The sequence below is a fragment of the Pinus tabuliformis genome, chromosome 6 (genome assembly GCF_031772625.1).
Source record: "Pinus tabuliformis cultivar Carrire ecotype Pingquan chromosome 6, CPIR1, whole genome shotgun sequence".
NCBI classification, from domain to species: Eukaryota; Viridiplantae; Streptophyta; class Pinopsida; order Pinales; family Pinaceae; genus Pinus; species Pinus tabuliformis.
This window is the reverse complement of record NC_142292.1, coordinates 1,193,776,927-1,193,796,130: the sequence shown is the minus strand read 5'-3', so window position 1 is coordinate 1,193,796,130 and position 19,204 is coordinate 1,193,776,927. Positions and strand designations below refer to the sequence as shown.

Below are 19,204 nucleotides of genomic sequence, written 5' to 3'. Positions count from 1 at the left end.
AGAGGTGAGGAATAAACTTCAGAGGTGGAAGGGAATAATGGTGAACTAAGGGTAGATGACACTGCTTCAGAAAGCTCAGGGATCTTAGCAGTAGTGAGGGATGACTGAGGGGAATTTAGAATATACTCATCAATTGATTGATTTTCCTTTTGGACTTCGAGGTCTGCAATAAACTCTGGATCTAGAACTATGTCATCGAGTGCACTTTCAGACCTGGTTCTGAATAGCAAAAGGTCAAATGACTCATCAAAGGGGAGGTCTTCTAAAAGCAACCACTCATCAGGGCATGAATCTACTTTGATGGAAGGTGTTGGACTGATTGAACTCTCTTGTCTTTTGGATCTTCTCGAAATCAGGTTGGGATTATCCACTACTGGGGCAGGGTTTGGATTTGGATTGGCCCTAGTATAGTGAGTTCTCCTTGAAGCCAGAGTTTCGAGCTTTTCTAATTACTTTCTTTTTATGAAATTTTGTAAATAACTTCTAATAAACCCTTCAAGAGGCTTGAAATAAAGATTTGAAATTTTCTCGAAGGTTTATTAAGACTGAGGATTTGAGTCCCCAATATGGTTGCCACTATGTTATGACTCAGAAGTTTTCTCTAGAAGTTATCAAAAGAAGGAATCATCCAAGGTAACCACAAACCAATCTTTTAGGCTTAGGTTCTAGCCAACCTAAGTCCAGAGAGGGCTTTCTCTTTATAATTTAGCTTTGTTTTTATGAGATTTTCGGCTAGTTCTTAGTGTTCATAGGGTTTTGTTTTGAATTGAAGGTTGGGTGGTGGAATTCTTAGAGCAAATGTATAGAACTACGTCTTCAAGCCATTGGGCTATGGAGTCAATCAATGGATAGCATAACTAGACCAGATCATTAAAGTGAATGTTCACAGGGCAAGCTAGCAAAGCAAAAGGCAAATCTTCAGGTTTAATGGATGAAATGATTCTAACCAGGGTGGAAGGGCAATGAAGAATCCTTGGACCGGGATCAAAACGGAGAACAAAGTGTGATCATAAACAAATGGCAACTAAGAATCGTTTGCTATAGACCAGGGGAGAAACTACGGAAGCTAAGGAGCAGTTAAGAATTCCCTAACTAAGATAGTTTAGCAGAAAACATTTAGAATGTAAACAGTCAAGACAGAGTGCATTCAAGCAATTTCTGAAATATCATTCCTTGTTATACATTTAGATTTTGGAAAAACAAACAAGATTATGAAGAAACATAAGAAAAAACAACAATAAACATGAGAGAATACTTATTTGTATTTCGCTTTACACAAGAATCCTGTAAAATATCTGATCTTTATTCCTTGAACCAACAAGCCAAACCAATCATTGATACAATAGAATTTTGATTTGAGAGAAAAAGTCTATAGAAATGTCATTGAATCCACCACGCATACTTCGAAATGTGAAGTATTTATACAAAAAATGATTACAAAATATCTCATAACAGTTTGAGATTTAATCTAGGAAATAAAATATCTTCATGCATGACGATAGAGACAGATGTGAAACTGCGTCTTGCTGTCCCTTTTATTGTGGTGTTACTGGCTGTTTCTGTTGAGTTTTAAGCCCTTTGATGGCATTGGTATTTCCATGCTGGAGTCTTCTTTACTTTTGATCTTTCATTGATACTCTGACTCTGTTACTTTTTGACCCTGTTACTCTTTGACCCTGCTTATCTGTCTTTCACCTGTTTCCCCTGGTTGCCTTCAGATTTACTGTGGTAACTTTCTGATGTAAAACTTTTCAAAGTAAATCTGTCATTTTTTCCCACCATTCTGCTTCAGGCAATTTCATCTTTAACATTCTCCTGTAAATTTCGTCTGCCTCTGTGTATTTTGCGAAGTTGGGCTTGGTGAGAAACAGATGTTTCACCTCATGTTCTAAGAAAAAGAGGTTCTCTAATGTATCATACAGTACCTTGCCAGTGGGCAAAGCTTTAATGCCTGATGAGCTGACTTGTTCCTTGGCCAGCCTCCTTAGTCTATCACTATAGTCCAATTGGGTCATGAGTTTATCATTGATGACCATAGGACTAGGAAGGCCTTTGTCCCTCAAAATTTGAAATTTGGCCATAAACCTGTCAATGGCCACTTGCATGTTGTGGCACTTTTCTTCTAAGTTGAGCATAAGGTTTCTTTTGGAAAGAACCTTTTTAATCTCTAGGATGGCTTTAGTCCTATCCTCTACACCAAGCTCATGGAGCTCATACCTGTTCTTACTGTTTAGGAGGTGGATGAGTCGATTTGCATCCTCAGGTTGGTCTCCTAACTCTTCCCTTACTTTCTGGATAGCCTCAGTGGCTACCTTCACCAATTCAGTTTGCTCAAATATAACTTGAATTGATGGCCAAATATCATTGACAGAGTCAATGATATTGGCCCAGAGCATTTCTTTAGTTTGTCCTAGTGGCTTCTGCATTGTCAAATCATTTTATAAAACTTTGTTTTTCTCACCGATCCTTAGGGCTTTCTGTGTTTCTTTTCTTTGCTGAATTTGGGCAAGTTTACAGTCAGTTTCTAAACTTGCCACTTTTTCTTTTAATCTTTTGAGCTCTGTAGCTTGAATGGACATTTCCTCCATAGCCTTTACCAGTTCTGTTGTTTTTTCAGTTGAAGTGCCTACTGCTGTAGTGGACTCAGTTGAAATTGGCAGTGCTGTGGTAGGTGGAGCTGTAGGTGCCAACGATGCTGCCATTATGGAAGGAACTGCTATTGTCACTGTGGGAATAGCAGTTGTGAAAGTTGTTGCTAGGTCACTTTGCTTGGACTGAATCAAAATGTCCAACTCCTTCTCTATTTCTTTAAGTTGATCATTTAGCTTTAGAGCTAGGTCCATAAGCTCTTCATGTCCTTTTTGTGCTTCTAGGACTTTCATTGTTTGAGGGTGATGTAGCTGAGGAATTTTGAGTTGTTTCTTCAGGGCAACAATGTCATCATTTTCTTTTTGATCAACTGCTTTGTTGCTTTCACATCCTTGGGATCATGTCCCAATCCTATCACTAAGTCTTCTAAGGACTTGATTCTTGTACCTTTGGCCTGTGAAGAGGCCTTCTCCAATTGAAACTAAGTTGACATATTGTCTAAAGAGTTCTGCAACTGGTGGGCTGTTATGGCTTTCCCTGTCAATGTAGAATAAATCATTTCACTAGTTTGCTTATGTAGCTCAATCTGGTCAATGGGATGAATATCCCTTGCCAGTGCTTCAAAATCCACTCTTTTGAAATCTATTGCTGCCCTTGGTTGTTGAGTGGTCGGCTTAATGAAGGTCATTTGCATTTTCCCCTCTTTAACATCATAGGCTGACAAAAGCGTTGTCTGATTGGTAGGGGTCACCTTCAAATACTTTGCATAAGTTTGGTCTTTCAGCCTCTCATTCCTAGCTTTTATTTCTTTGTATCTCTCTTTGATGTCTTGGTCTTTATCTGTTGGCATTCTGAAAGAGGATACCTCAACACTTTGCTACCTTTCCAACATCTGAGTGTGTGATGTGGAAGGTTCTAGGATGCCTCCAGATGGAGTGGCATGCCTGCTCCTATCTCTTTCTGTGTTGGTAACCTCAACTGTCTCTTCTGTATATTCCTGTTCAGAGACAGGATTCATTCTTTGTCTCTTTGCCTGGCTTGTCTCTGCATAGGCTTGAGATGTTGTTCTTCCTGAAGGAGTGGCCCCTTCCCTGTTTCTCTTGAGGTTTTTCTCCTCATTTAGAGGAGTCTGTAAGACTGGGGGGTACTCATGGTGGCCTCTGGTCTGTCTGTTTTCTCTGATTGTTCTGGTATATCTGATTGGTTTGGTGCTTCTGATTCTTCTTGTACCTGTGATTCTCCTGGCACCTGCAGGAAAGAACCTTCATCAAGCTGTTTCTTTGGATCAATTAAAGTGTTTTCCATAGCAACTTCAGTGCTATTCCTGTCTTCTAAAGTGTTTTCCACCCATTCCAGTTGGTTGGCATACTTTTCTATTTCATGGATACGGTGATGAATGTAGGGAGCTATCTTGTTTTTCTGTCTTCTGTTGCAGATGAAATCCAAGGGATCATACCTCCATATGAAGCTCTGTTTTAGATTTAACCTTTGAAGGATTTCGTCTGCCTCCTTTCCAACTTTTCAGATATTACAAATAAAGGGACCTAATTGGTCTTTGATCCTGAGCTGGGCCTTCTTTTTTGCTTTGATAAAGTGTACCTCATCTGAATTGATTATCTGCCTGTAGTACTCCAAAGCAAATAACCTCATTGGGAGGTATTTGGGTAGTTTATATGGGGCCAACTCACAGCCATAAATTCTAATCTCAGTGTGGTTTTGGTACAAGTACCAATCCCCCACTTTGGCTTGTTTTGAGAGTTGCAGTATTCTCTTTATATCTGAACTGATTCTTGGAGGAGGGCTGCCTATCAGCATTGTCACAATGGGATGCACGAATAGGTCTATGAAGTATGTATATGAATATGGGGAGTCATATTTGTGGATCAGTGGAGTCCAGAAAATTACTGATCTAGGGTGACCTTTTGTGTCAAGCTTCTGAAGAGTAAATGGGAACTTATTATGGATTTGAGACTTCTGCGATTTGTATTCTGTGTGATTTTGTTTTCCGGATTCATCGCATCTGTTGATTTTGTACATCGACGTTTCGAACCAACCCCTGTGGATCATCATCAGGATTAGAATTTGTGAAGAAGTGAGAGAAGGGTGAGGATGAATAAATACATGTTGAGATGGGAAGAGTGAAAAGCCGACTGGTTCAGGTTTAAGGATAGGTTTATTTATTTATTTATATTTTGGATTGAGTTAATTTTAATTTAATTTAAAATTTTTATTTAGTCTTTATTTGAATTTGAATTTTATTTAACCTAATCATGCTTTAGTTTTAAATTTGAATTATTAGTTTATTTATTTATATATGTATGTGTATGTATATATTTATTTTGCTTGATTTAATGTCTATGATATAATTTTTAATACAGATTTAATTTAATTTGGTAATGTTATCTGACACAAGGAATTAAGGGGGGGAAGGGGAGGACAGGAGGACTGGGAAGCGGTTGAATTATTAGTTATCACGGGAATCCAGTTATCACTTATCTTCCACCCGTCGTCACGATTTAGGTTATCAGGGTGTTTTCTTATTTCAATTGCTTCTCTGAATTTCCTATGGTGGTAATGTTCAATTCTGGCCATAACATAGGAGTCTTCTATGCAAATGTGGTGATTGGTTTTACTAGAGTGCTCAGCCAGGGCTGAGGTTTTGGAGCGGTTATGGTTAATGTCAGTTGCATGCTCCTGAATCCTGGTCGATATGGATCGGCCTGTTTCCCCAATGTATGTCTTTCCACATGAACAAGGGACCACGTAGACCCCTTTGTGGTGTTTAGGGTCAATAGGATCTTTTACAGATTTAAGGCATCTGTTAATAGTTTTCAAAGGTCTGAATGTGGTTTTTATGTTATTTTTTCTCAAGACGTGAGAGATTTTATCAGTGGTGCCTAGGATGTAAGGAAGGTGTACTGTACCAGCGTAATCATCCCTATGATGTTTGTTCACGGGATTTTCAACCTTCTTGAAGGCCTTAATCCCTTGGTGTCTCTTGTATCCATTCTTTTTGAAAACATCCAATAGGTGGTTTTTCTCTTGTTCAAAACTATCATGATCTGAAATACGAACCGCTCTTGTTGCTAGAGTGTTTAGCACTCCAAGAGCGGTTCGTATTTCAGATCATGATAGTTTTGAACAAGAGAAAAACCACCTATTGGATGTTTTCAAAAAGAATGGATACAAGAGACACCAAAGGATTAAGGCCTTCAGGAAGGTTGAAAATCCCTTGAACAAACATCATAGGGATGATTACGCTGGTACAGTACACCTTCCTTACATCCTAGGCACCACTGATAAAATCTCTCACGTCTTGAGAAAAAATAACATAAAAACCACATTCAGACCTTTGAAAACTATTAACAGATGCCTTAAATCTGTAAAAGATCCTATTGACCCTAAACACCACAAAGGGGTCTACGTGGTCCCTTGTTCATGTGGAAAGACATACATTGGGGAAACAGGCCGATCCATATCGACCAGGATTCAGGAGCATGCAGCTGACATTAACCATAACCGCTCCAAAACCTCAGCCCTGGCTGAGCACTCTAGTAAAACCAATCACCACATTTGCATAGAAGACTCCTATGTTATGGCCAGAATTGAACATTACCACCATAGGAAATTCAGAGAAGCAATTGAAATAAGAAAACACCCCGATAACCTAAATCGTGACGACGGGTGGAAGATAAGTGATAACTGGATTCCCGTGATAACTAATAATTCAACCGCTTCCCAGTCCTCCTGTCCTCCCCTTCCCCCCCCTTAATTCCTTGTGTCAGATAACATTACCAAATTAAATTAAATCTGTATTAAAAATTATATCATAGACATTAAATCAAGCAAAATAAATATATACATACACATACATATATAAATAAATAAACTAATAATTCAAATTTAAAACTAAAGCATGATTAGGTTAAATAAAATTAAAATAAAGACTAAATAAAAATTAAAATAAAGACTAAATAAAAATTAAAATTAAAATTAAAATTAAAATAAAATTAACTCAATCCAAAATATAAATAAATAAATAAACCTATCCTTAAACCTGAACCAGTCGGCTTTTCACTCTTCCCATCTCAACATGTATTTATTCATCCTCACCCTTCTCTCACTTCTTCACAAATTCTAATCCTGATGATGAGCCACAGGGGTTCGTTCGAAACGTCGATGTACAAAATCAACAGATGCGATGAATCCGGAAAACAAAATCACACAAATGGGAACTTATCAGCTTGGTAGTATAGAAAGAGGTGATACAAAACAGAAGAGTACTTGAAGACTCGCTCATTACTCATCCTAAGGAACTGGTCATGCATCCTATCAGCTATAAACTTGGCATAATCATAAATAACAGCAGGAGGCTGTCGTGGAGTGTATATGGACATGAAAGCCAAGATGATCTCATCTATATACTCACTGGTGGTATAACCTAGGACACTGGATATCATTGCTACAATGTCTTGGCCAATTGGGGAAAATATGTTATACACATATGGAGGAGGTTCTTTGGGGGTATACTTTTCTTCTACAATGTAGGTTTGGATTATTTGGGCCAATCTTGTAGGGCTATGCTTGGGAAATAAGTCCAATAGATCTCCAATGGAGAGGGGAGTCAAGTTTTCGCCAGGTTGAAGTTGCAACATCTCATTTATTGCTTCAGAAGTGATGGTGAAAAGTATAGTCTGGTTAGGGGACATCACTGCTCTTTCACTGGGGATATAGTTTGCATCGCTGTAATGGACAATTTATGGGAAAATGTGAACCTCAGGGAATTGGTACTTGGGCAAATTGGACTCCCAAAAACCAATTTTATCAGCATGGTTCAGGTATTGGTCTCTGTATCGGCAGTGGAGTTTGAGAGGGGATTCATGGATAAAGGTGCCATTTATCTGGAAATCCTTGTCTGCCAGGGGGAGATGGTCTAGGTCTAGATGAAGAGTGGAAATAGGTCTCACATCCATGGCAATTGGGGTAGCCATTCTTAGTTCTTGTGGATTTGAGAATGGGAGAAGTGATTTTCAGTTTTTTAGGGCAATGGTGGTTGAGTTAGAGTAAGCTTAAGTCACTTGAGTTTCTTTAATTAATTTTTTACTTTTACTAACAAGCTCAGTAACTGGTTCTGAAATTGAGAGGTTTTCCAGTGAATTATGGCTTAAATACCTGGAATTTAGGTGAACTGGCTCTAAACAGAGAGACTGGCAACTGTGAACGGTTGAAAAGGTTTTGAGTAGGCTGGAGAGCAAACTGGGTGCTCTGTGGCGTCTTTAGGGTGCAATTGGACGTAGGTTGACAACTTCGATGTTCGCAGGTGCGTGCATGGAGCTTTTCAGTTGAAAAAACGATAAAACAAATGATTTGGGGCTTTTTGGCTTTATGCGCAAAAGTCAATTTTGGCAGGTACGGGTGAACAATACCTGCTTGTCGTGTAGCGGAGTGAACAGTGGCTTTTTTGGTGCGTAGCAGGCCGGCGATAAGTGGTTTCCATCGCACTGCTTTTGGGCGCTTGGTGGTATTGGTGGGAAGCCACCCAATTCCATTCATTGAGCGACACGTAGCCTCAGGGGCCCAGCGGAAAACAACTCTTTTCGGGCGGGTAATGTTCGGACATCGAGTCTTGTCTGAAATGGATGTGGGCCGTCCGATGTGGAGGGGAGCGATCGTGCGGTGATCAGGGAATGGAGTTGCACGGAGGGTAGTGGGGGGGCCCACCGGGTAATTAAGTGTGGTAGTTGTAAGTTAATGAGGGATTAAGGCGGGGTTGAGGTGTTGGAGTCATTAGGGGAGGGTTTAATTAACTAACTTAATCATGGATCGATTAGTTAGTGAGTTTGGGTAGATAATCATAGTTTATATAATTAAACATAGGGTAAGGTTAATTAATATTGCGGGAGTTAAATATATACAAGAAATGGGTTTTTATTTGAGATTTAATAAATAAATTAGTAATTAATAAAATGAGCGGAAAGGGGCACAATACCCTAAGTATATGATATTTCATGTTTTAATACTTTTCCGATATATAACATAAAAACTTAGGATATAGTGTTGTTGTGGGTTTTTGATATGAAAATGAGTTATGTGGGGGAATAAATATTTTTCCTAGGTAAAAGTAATTTAACTTTAGGAAAAGGGTATTATTAGGGAAAATGAATGAACTGAAGGGGAGAATGAATGTTTATGATGGGGTTTTAGTACTTATTGCCTATAAGTCATTGAGTCGAGGGTCCGGTCCTTCCAAAAGTCAGAGAAATGCTTTGAGCCTCTTTGACTTAAGGTTTTTAAGTACTTTGATCTTTATTGTGGGAAATTAGTTAAGTGAAAGGTGAAATGAATGAGGGAGGTTAATTAATTGACTTTGATATCCATATGCATGCTTGAGTGCTAAATCACATTTGGAACTTTTATGATGAGAATAATAAATATGCTTTTGTCTAATTGATCCTCATATTTCTGCAACCTTTCTGCTACTTACCCATCTACTCATCCTACTACTTCTCTTTATTAGGGTGCATTTGAGCTAGCAAACTCTTATCAAACATTTTTCTTTCTTTTTACAATAGTAAACTGACTAAATCTAATCTTATTACATCCAAGGACTCAGATTAAACAGTTGAGCTCCTTTTATTTACTCTACCTATCTAATTATCTGCCAAGGTTGCACTGTTTGGCCAGATTTTTATTCTCTTATCTATAGACATGAAATTGAAACATGAAATAGCCAAGTTTAAACATTTTGATTATCATGGATTGTGGCAAAGATTACAAACTGCACAATCATTTATTATGCACAAAAAGTAAATAGTAGTGGCATTGACTTGCTCACTTTCATGGTCTTTTTCTTTTTTTAGGGTTCATAATTTTCATATTTTTTGACTTTTTCATTCTTTTTGTCCTTTGATTATTCTTTTAGGACATACCCTCTTTACATTTTTTAATTTTTTGAATATGGAAAATATTTGCAGAAAGCAAAGATATGTACATATTATAGGTTTAATCTCAGCCATTCAAAAATTATGACTCCTATTGGTATAGGAATCTAACAACAGTATTTAGAAGTATTTCTATTGGCCGAACTTCGACAGGATCAATGTTGGACGAAGCAGGGACGTTTTTTGGAAGCGGGGACGCGGAAGCGTCATTTTCCAAAAATCTAGGAAGCGAAGCGTCTGCTATATATATATATATATTTTGCATTTATACTCAAAACAAACATTCCAAATACCAAATTAGTTGTAGAAGACTATGAAAACACGCATATTTTTGCATAAATCAAGATAGATATAACATCCATTGTACATTAATGATTAATTATTCGAGCATCAACCATTTAGATGCATCAACCATCTAGAATCTAGATTCTTCTCCTCTTGTCTAGCCTTTGCCTCTACCTCGATTGTCTAGGGATATTAGTCAACATTGCCCAATTTTGATCAAACTACCTAATTCAAGACTTAAAATATGGTAGAAAAAGCTTAACATGCTTGATCGATGATTTTGACTTGATTGAAAGGTAATTTTTTGCTAAGGGCATGCCGCGTGACAAAGGAGTTCAACAATTAACACCACCAACACTAGGGTACATATAGGGCTTGGTGCTCTTGATTAAATGCTAATCGCATACCTTCATACTTGATATAATCTAATGAAATACCACAATCCCATTGATTCTGAATTCCTGAAAACTGTTAAGTCTGCTGAATTTTGAATAGGATATGAAACACTATTTTCTCCAGATGAAGTCCAATGAGGTTGAAACCACTCTCAAAAATCCCAAGTCATTTCATTGTAATGTTAAAAATGTAAGTAAAAGGATGAAAATGAAAAATAAAGGAGAATGTCACTTTTACTTTAAGAATTTAACATTACCATGAGGGAGCATCTGCTATATTTATATTTTTTTTGCCTTCATTCCTCACCCTAACCCAAGGTGGACCCACCCCCAACAAGCAAACTCATCTAAAATTTAAAAAAAAAAATTGAAAAAAAAAATGATTTTCTAAACGCTTTTCCGGAATTGTATGGAAGCGTACGCTTCACCCTCTGAAGCGCCACGCTTCGTACTGCTGAAGCATCGTACGAAGCGCGCTTTGGAGATTCGGAAGCGTGCTTCGGAGGAAAGCTTCCAAAATTTCCAGGAAGCGTCCAAAATAGGCAGAAGCGTGCTTTCGCCAAAGCTTCCTAGACGCTTCTGCACGGGACGCGCTTACGGGCTTGGAACCGTTGGGGGGGCGCTTTGTGCAACATTGGACAGGATATCGGGAAGTACATCAGATGCTGCACTGCCTGCGCCATTGCCAAACCGACCATCAAGAAGCAAGGCCTCTATACTCCGCTGCCTACCCCTAGTCAACCTTGGGAATCCATCTCCATGGATTACATGTCGGACCTTCCTTCTACAAAGCATGGAAACGACTATGTTTTTGTGGTCATCGACAGGGTCTCGAAGATGGCCATTAAGGTGGCCTGCAAGAAGAATATCACAGCAGAAGCCACTGCTAAACTCTTCTTTTAACGAATGTGGGTACACTTTGGGATCCCACAGTCTATCATCTCAGATCGGGACAGCAGGTTCCTTCGTACATTTTGGTCCAGTCTTTGGTCGATGCTGGACACCAAACTCACTAAGTCCACAACTTTCCATCTCCAAATTGATGGCCAGACAGAGGTTGTCAACAGGATGATCATACACATTATGTGCATATACAACTCAAAGCATCCACGCACATGGAATGAGAGCCTCCCCTATGTTCATCACAGCTATAACTAGGCTCTCCACAGCGCGACTGGCCACAACCCTTTTTCAGGTGGGCTTGGGATTCCAACCACTATGTCCCATTGATGTGGCCATGCCATTTGCTGCTACTCAGGCAGATTCGGCTCATGTCCAGTCCGAAACAGATAAGGCAAACCAATTTTGCGAAAATCGTTATCGGGATAATATCGGCGAGGGAAAAAATCGGCAAATTCAAAAATATTCATTTTTTTTTTTAATATCTAAAGCTTCTACAACATAAAATAAATACATTGACATATAAATATGATAAACGAACTAATATATAAGATGTGTAATATCATTTCTAGTGCTACATCACACATAACAGTGAATCATGTCCTGAATAGTAAGTCCTGACTCCCAAGTCCCAACTCAGCCTCAAAATATCAACAAAAAATATAATAATGTATCTCATATCATGAGTCATAATGTCATATACAATGAAATGAACCAAATAACTAAAGTCTAATACTACTGATTTCCTCTGCCCTTCTTTCGAGAAAATGCAATAGCTTTCCCTTTCCCTCTAGATGTAGATGTCGGTGGAGTTGGTAGTGGACTTTGCTATGCTCTAGAACCTGAAGAAGTAGGAGCTAGAGGAGGTAGACCCTGTCCTTTACTGGTGGCAGGGGTAGCCTGGGTAGGTGGTGTTACCTCCTCCCCCTCCTCCCCCTTTACGCCTTCCACTACCTCCTGCTCTAACCAATCATCGGCAAACTCCATGAGAGGCCTTTTAGCCTCAACCCTCCATGCAGCAGTGGTGTCAATCCCTTCCAATGAGATGGCCTCAATATCAGGTATCCTCTCAAGTTGCCTCACCCACAATCGAAGATTGTAGTAGATGTAGAAAATGTCATTAAGTCATTGGGACTCCAACCTGTACAAAGATCATAAAATAATAATTATAAAAAAAATATTGTTTAATGAATTCAAAAAATTAATTGGAAATTTGCAATATTTTAAGTTTTAAGTTTAACCTGTTGCGCTTCTTGTTGTGTATTTTTTCAAATACACTCCAGTTTCGCTCGCATCTTGAGGAGCTACATGTTTGGCTGAGGATGCGAATGGCAAGCTTTTGCAGATGGGGTACTCTGGCACCATAGATTCTCCACCATGTATCTACAACAAAATTACAAATAAAATAAACATAAGAAAAAAAATGAAATTTGAAAGTTGAAACAAAGTATGAAGTTATGAATTTGAAGAGAATGAAATTTGAAACAAACTAAAAAATACCTAGCATTTTAGTCATCTTATCAGTCACAACCATCTCAAAGCTAAATGTGCCACTTGCCATCTTGTATATCTCCGTTTCTTTGGAGATTTCTGCACGTTCTGCTGGAGATCGCACCATCCTCTGAACACAGGTTACGAATCCATCCATAATCTCAGTATCAAATACGAACCCACGTGGGTAAGAAAATGCGGGGTTCAGGTAGATCCCTGCAGCATGAATATGATGATGGAGTATGTTGTTCCATCGTTCATCAATCACTTCCCATAGGAGGAATTGTTTATGAAACCCCTCATCGCCCTTATCATCATAGTAGGCCCGAATGGATTCTTTGGCCCTGTCCATGGCCTCATACAAATAGCCCATTGCGGGTTTCTCACCATCAACTAATCGAAGAACCTTTCCCAAAGGTTCAGTAATGGTGCACACCTCTTGCATTCCATCCCAGAAATCTTCCTGGTATAAAACTAATCTGCATATGGCCCCTCTTTGGTTTGCGGCTAATTGTCAAAGCACGCCAGTCCTCTGAAAGAAACATTTTCTTCACATCCCACGTAGAATTCAAGAGGGATTGAAGAGATATGAAACTGGTGGCAAACCGTGTAATGGCAGGGCACACCAACTCCTTGTTCTTGGTGAATTTTCTCATCAAGTTAAGCATAGATGCATGATTATATATAAATTTTGTAATGCTTTTTGATGACTCAACAATATCTTTGACAAAGGGAATTTTCCCTATGTCCTCCAACATCAAATCAATACAATGTGCAGCACAAGGTGTCCAAAATAAAGTAGGATGCCCCTCCATAAGCATCTTGCCAACAACAACATAATTTGCAGCGTTGTCCGTTATGACTTGGACAACATGTATAACACCCACCTCCAAAATAAACACATCCAACAAATCACATAAAGTTTTTGCATCTTTGATATGTGAAAATGCATCAACAGATTTCATAAACATTGTCCCCTTGGGACAATTAACCAAGAAGTTTATAAGGGTTCTCCCCTTTTGATCGGTCCAACCATTTGACATCATAGTGCATCCTATTTGTGCCCATGATGCCTTAAACTCCTCTAATCTTTTGGTGCAGTCAACCTTTTCATCTTGAAGAATCCGGCTTCTAAAGTCATCATAAAAAAGGGATTTTGTACCCTAGGCCAACAGTTGCAATAGCATCAACAACAGGCTAGAAAAATTGATTATTCCTTGCAACGTTGAAAGGGATATCACTCCAAAGGAGAAATTTACCCAACAACTTGTCAGCTTGTTCTTTCTTATTTTTTTTAAGCATTGAAGTGATAGATGGTTGTGAACCAGGCGTGGTTCTAGGAACAAAAAATGATTAGGCAGCTACTAGGTTGGTTGTAGATATTGATACTGAAGTAGAACCAGTGCCACTTCCATGTTCACCTGAGCCTAACACCCTCCCTGCTAGTTGCTTGTTCATTTCTGCTTTGGCCACTCTCTCTTGCTTTAATTCTTCCAATGATCTCATGGCTGTTCGGATGATTTCTGCATTTGTATTTGTGCAAGGCCCTACATCGAATCCACGGATTTGTGCAAGGTGATACTTCAATCTATAAACCCCCCCTGACATATGATACCCACACAACTTGCAAGTCAAGTTCATTTTATCAAACCCCCCATCAGGTTCACCAAATTCCCACAGAGGGTTCAATTTCCTTAGCATGTTTGTAACTTGGTTGAACTCTTGAGTTTTAATGTAAGATGAAGTTTGAACTTATAGCACAATAAGAATTGCAAGTTACAAAAATTAAAAAAAAATTACATACATAACACAATACATTGAATTTTTGACAATTTAACAAACAAAAAAACTTCTACTTAATCCAAAATGAACTCTCTCCACTCTATGCAACAAAAATGAAAAAAAACACCATCAATTCCACTCAAAAATCTTTGATAAACAATGGGTTATAGAAACTCAAGCAAAAGCAAGAAAAAACCAAAACAAAATGGCCAAATTTGGTGCCCATACCTGGAAACCACGGTTTGCCGAAGAAATTTGATTCAAAGACGAAGTTCTTTTGCTTGGGATGCTAAAATCTCCAAGCTTCTTTCTCCTCTGCCCTAGTAGACACCTTCCAGGGTTCCTCTCCTCCTCAGCTCTCAATCCACCAGGGTTTTTCTCCTCCTCAGCTCCCAATCCACCAGGGTTTTTCTCCTCCTCAGCTCCCAATCCACGCTGCTGTCGCTGTTTGTTCAAAATGAAAAAAAAAAAAATCATTTTTTGCCTTATAAAACCTGTTGTCCGCCACCCCCACGATAATATCAGATCGAATTGCGATTATTACGAACTTATTGCGATAATTTGAAGTTAGCACGATAATTTCACAATTTTTTGAGAAAAAAATTTCATAGTAATCGGGCGATAATATCGGCATTTTCAAAAACTCGCGATTTTTTATTGTTATCACGATAATATCGTGATTTTCGCAACACTGAGGCAAACAACTTCATTGAGCACATCCAACATATCCGCCAACAGGTTCAAGACATTCTTGAGAAATCAAATGCCAAGTACAAGCAGCGACATGATCAACATCAGGTGCCACACAAGTTTCAGGTGGGCGACAAAGTCTGGTTGCATTTGCAAAAGGAACGCCTTACTGGAGTCTATCGGAAACTCAGACCACTCCGATATGGTCCTTACACCATTACCAAGGTTGTGGGAGACAACGCATTTGAGTTCAACATTCCCCCATTCCTTGGCCTGCACCCAGTGTTCAATGTGGACCGCCTTTGACCATACTTTCCACCATTACTAGACACATCCGACATTGCAGAACAATGCACACCAACAGAGTTAAATCCAGATTGCGTGGAACAAGCTGCAACTAATCGGATTATGGACACGCAGATCAAACACACTCGCCAACATAAGATCCAATTGTATCGAGTTGTCAAAGCAGGTCAACTCCTTCACCAGGGCAAGTGACTCACCAGGGACCAAGTTCAAAAGAAGTTTTCTCATCTCATGGAGGAACTCAACACAATGGGGACCATTGCTTCATAAGGGGGAAGGAATGATCTAGGTGGATATTGGTGGCCACCCACCAATTCTACTTTGACCCCCACCATTGTTTCTTTCAGTTTTTTAGTTTGCTTAATTGTAGCACAATTTACTATTTTTAGCAGTTTTTTAGGTCCTGAACTTCGGAGCCGTTTTGAGGCCCTAAACGATGTTTTATGGGAAAACTGAGAGGAACATGGATTCATGGACCAATGTTTCTCACTCAAAAGTCGTAGTCCTCGGATAGATATTTCTAACGAGGCATTGTGCGCGTCAAACGAAGATTGTATACCAAAGTTACGACCTCGGGAAGTTGATGTACCAATTTACCCAAATGGGCTCTATAGTTTGGCACTTCATCTCCTAGGGTTAGGTTTTTGGATGTTTAGGGTTTTCATTGTTTCTCAACAATAAATAGGCCTTCGAGCCTCTCATTGTAAGACGGTTCAGAGGCATATAGCCACCACATCTCTCCTCAGAGATAAGCTACCATTGCCTGAGCTAGTTTATTTCCTTTTCTGTTTGTAAGCATATTTCAGTATTTTACATTAATGAAATGAAGTATTATTTCTGCTGCGTCTCTGTATTTATGGTTATCTCTGTAATTTGTTGCGTTCTTGTTTAAATCCGAATCATTTCATGTGTTCTAGCCCCTCCCCAAAATTTCAAAGTTAGAGCACATCCGATGCTACCCCAAAATCAACATTGAGCAGATTCGTGGCTGCATTCTTGCTTCCTATATAAGATGCTTTGTTCAGCACTCCATTAGATGGACAAGTCAACAATACCACTCTTCTAGTGGACATGCAATATCACAAGGATGTATTTTCTCACACTCCATTGGATGAGCAAGTCAGTGACATTTTTTCCCTAACATATGAGCTGTTTGATGGATACCCACTGTCTTTAACTACAACAAACTCTTTATATATCCTCTCCTATGCTTTTGGCTCCTTGCAACACTTTCTTATCAGATGGCAAGATAAGTGCCGTGTGTCTCCAGATGATAAGCAATCTAGCGGTGTCAACTGATGTGCAAACACAAACGAAATGAGAATGATGATGAAATGAGAATTAAAAAGTGTAGGGGTATCACAATTTATTCTAGAGCCAGAAATTCCCTATGCAGCATTCCAAATCAATCGTACTAGCAAACCCCCTTGGGGACACCTCTTTGATGTTGTCTTTGCCAACATCAGCATGCTGTCCCACTTTCGTTACTTTACCCTGCAGTACCTTGTACCTTTCTTTAAAGTAGTTCCTAGTAGATACCAGTTACTCAGGGGATTAGTCAATGTCTAATGTAATCTTTCCTCTTTGGTTACCATCCAAGCACAGAGGATACTTGTACATTTAACATTTTTTAAAACAAAATTTGGGGCAGTACATGAACTTGTCTCTTGTATGAGATCTCTGTAGTATTTCCACCACCTTGGTTTAAAAGAAAAGATGAACAAAATAAAAGACATGTATTTTGTTACCATGGCAATTTTTACTCGTTTTCCCCCGCTGCAACCACTAGAGGAAGCACCATCCATGGGGTCATGAGTTTATAGACTAAAGCAGTAAAATTACTGCAGAGGGGCTGATTAGATCAGTCAAGTCACTGCACGAAGGGAGTCTCTTGTCCCACAGAGAAAGAGGTCTAACATCAATTTGGTGTTTAGCTAAGCATGACCTTAACAATAGATTATTGATATCATAATTTTTAATTAAAAATAGGAAATGCTTTTAAAGCGACCCTGATAACTGTGTGACGAACCATGATAAATCTAGTAAATACTGATTAGACACACCGTACTTTACTTGTTACCATTCAATGTTTTATACCACGTCAAGTAAGTCCTGCTTTTTGTGGTTAGCACCCTTAGTCAATTCAAACTTGTTTCGTGTCCACCATATCAAATATTTATGTATTGCCTTTTGGCATTGAGGTCTGTCTGAAACTAATGGTATAACATCTGAATGGAGCAATACCCATTTTCTTAGAGTAATTCTTAATCTCCTATATATTGTTGAATGAAAATTGGCAATGGCAGGTGAAAGAGTGATAGTTGTCACCCATGGAGGTGTTTTACGAGCATTATGGAAGTTTGTAGGAGAAAGATCTTCTCCTGGGAAGGTTTTGAACACTTCAATTAATGTTATTCGTCGATATGAGAATGGTGGTTGGGCTGCTCCATGCTGGGGCGACACAACCCACTTGAATGGAGTGGGCTTTCTAAGCTCTGGGTTTGGAGGCGATAGCCAGTCTGGATGATTGTCATGTATTTTCCTGTTAACAGTACATTTATTTGTGCACCTGCTGTGTGTATCCTAGTATTACAGAAGGCTACATTCTATAATATTGTCATTGGTGTAGATGGCTCATATCTGTCTACTTCCCATTGTATTTACTATTTTTAACTGTGTATGAGCCGAATCCAAGTATATTGATGATTTAAAGTTATATTGTCATTTTAATGATTAACTAATATTTTTTAAATTAAAATCATGAAATTGGAATAGAAGGGTAATCTTTTAGATATCGTTCAAAAGCGAATTTTGAATATTGAAATAGCACTTAGATTGTGAAGGCTATTAATGAATTTCCATTGCATTGGAAATTGCTTTTGAATATTAAAATAGCACTTAGATTGCGAAGGCAATTAATGAATTTCCTTTGGATTGGAAATTATACGTTGGTGTTTTTAATGATATGTTATAATGCGCTCTTTGCACTACCTCCTCTCTTGCTTCTGCTTCCTAAGGCAGTCTGTTCTTCTGCTCCAAATCCCTCTGCAAATCTGCACCTGATATTATAGTCAGGTTAAGGTGATTTATGCAATTGTGTAATGTGTAAGGATGCATAGCCACTCTAATGGTTAACTAATTATTTTTATATTAAAATTATGAAATTGGAATATAAGAATAATTTGTATTTAGTTACATTCAAAAGCGACTTTTGAATATTAATATGGTATGTAGATTGTAATTGGATTGGAAATTATATGTTGTGTTTTTAAAATTGTTATAGTATTTTTAATTATGTTTTTTCATTTTTTTGATTATTTATTGTGGTTTGTTTTCTATGGAAGTATTATTATTTTTTATTGGTTTGAGGATGGGATTTGAATATTGAATCTTATGGTTTTATATCATACTTTATAACTTAGGATCTTCAATTGAGTTTCTTTTGTGGACTTTGTTTTTAATATAAGTTATTATATAATCAATATAGATTTATTTTAATTTGGGAACTTTCACCTAATTTTAAAGGGATCAAATTAATTTTTCAAGATGCAAACATTTTTTTGAATGTAAAACTTGAGAGAAGGCTTGTACCTTAAGAAATTTGATCTCTTTCAATTCTTGGTAGATCCAAAGTTAAATGGATCTATTCTAATTCTTAATAATATTATTTATATTTATATAAATTTCACATCTTTGTTTATAAAAATATTTATATTTTTAATTTTATTAAAACTTGTGTTTGAGACACATTTTTCTTTGACATGTTTAATAATATTTTTAATTTTAATTTTAATTTTAATTTTTTAATGTGATATGTATAGCATT

General features: G+C 38.1%; 1 protein-coding gene across 7 annotated transcripts in view; it reads left to right on the top strand.

Moving 5' to 3' along the window:
• Nucleotides 1-18,156, top strand: part of LOC149263025 (phosphoglycerate mutase-like protein 4) — a 303,277-nt gene extending 285,121 nt beyond the window's left edge. For all 7 annotated transcript variants that reach the window (XM_089425607.1, XM_089425610.1, XM_089425612.1 and 4 more), the window contains one exon: nt 17,686-18,156. In XM_089425607.1, coding sequence (XP_089281733.1) covers nt 17,686-17,906 — 221 coding nt within the window. In that variant the 3' untranslated portion in view covers nt 17,907-18,156. The remainder of the gene's footprint in view (nt 1-17,685) is intronic.
• The last annotated feature ends 1,048 nt before the right edge of the window (nt 18,157-19,204 follow it).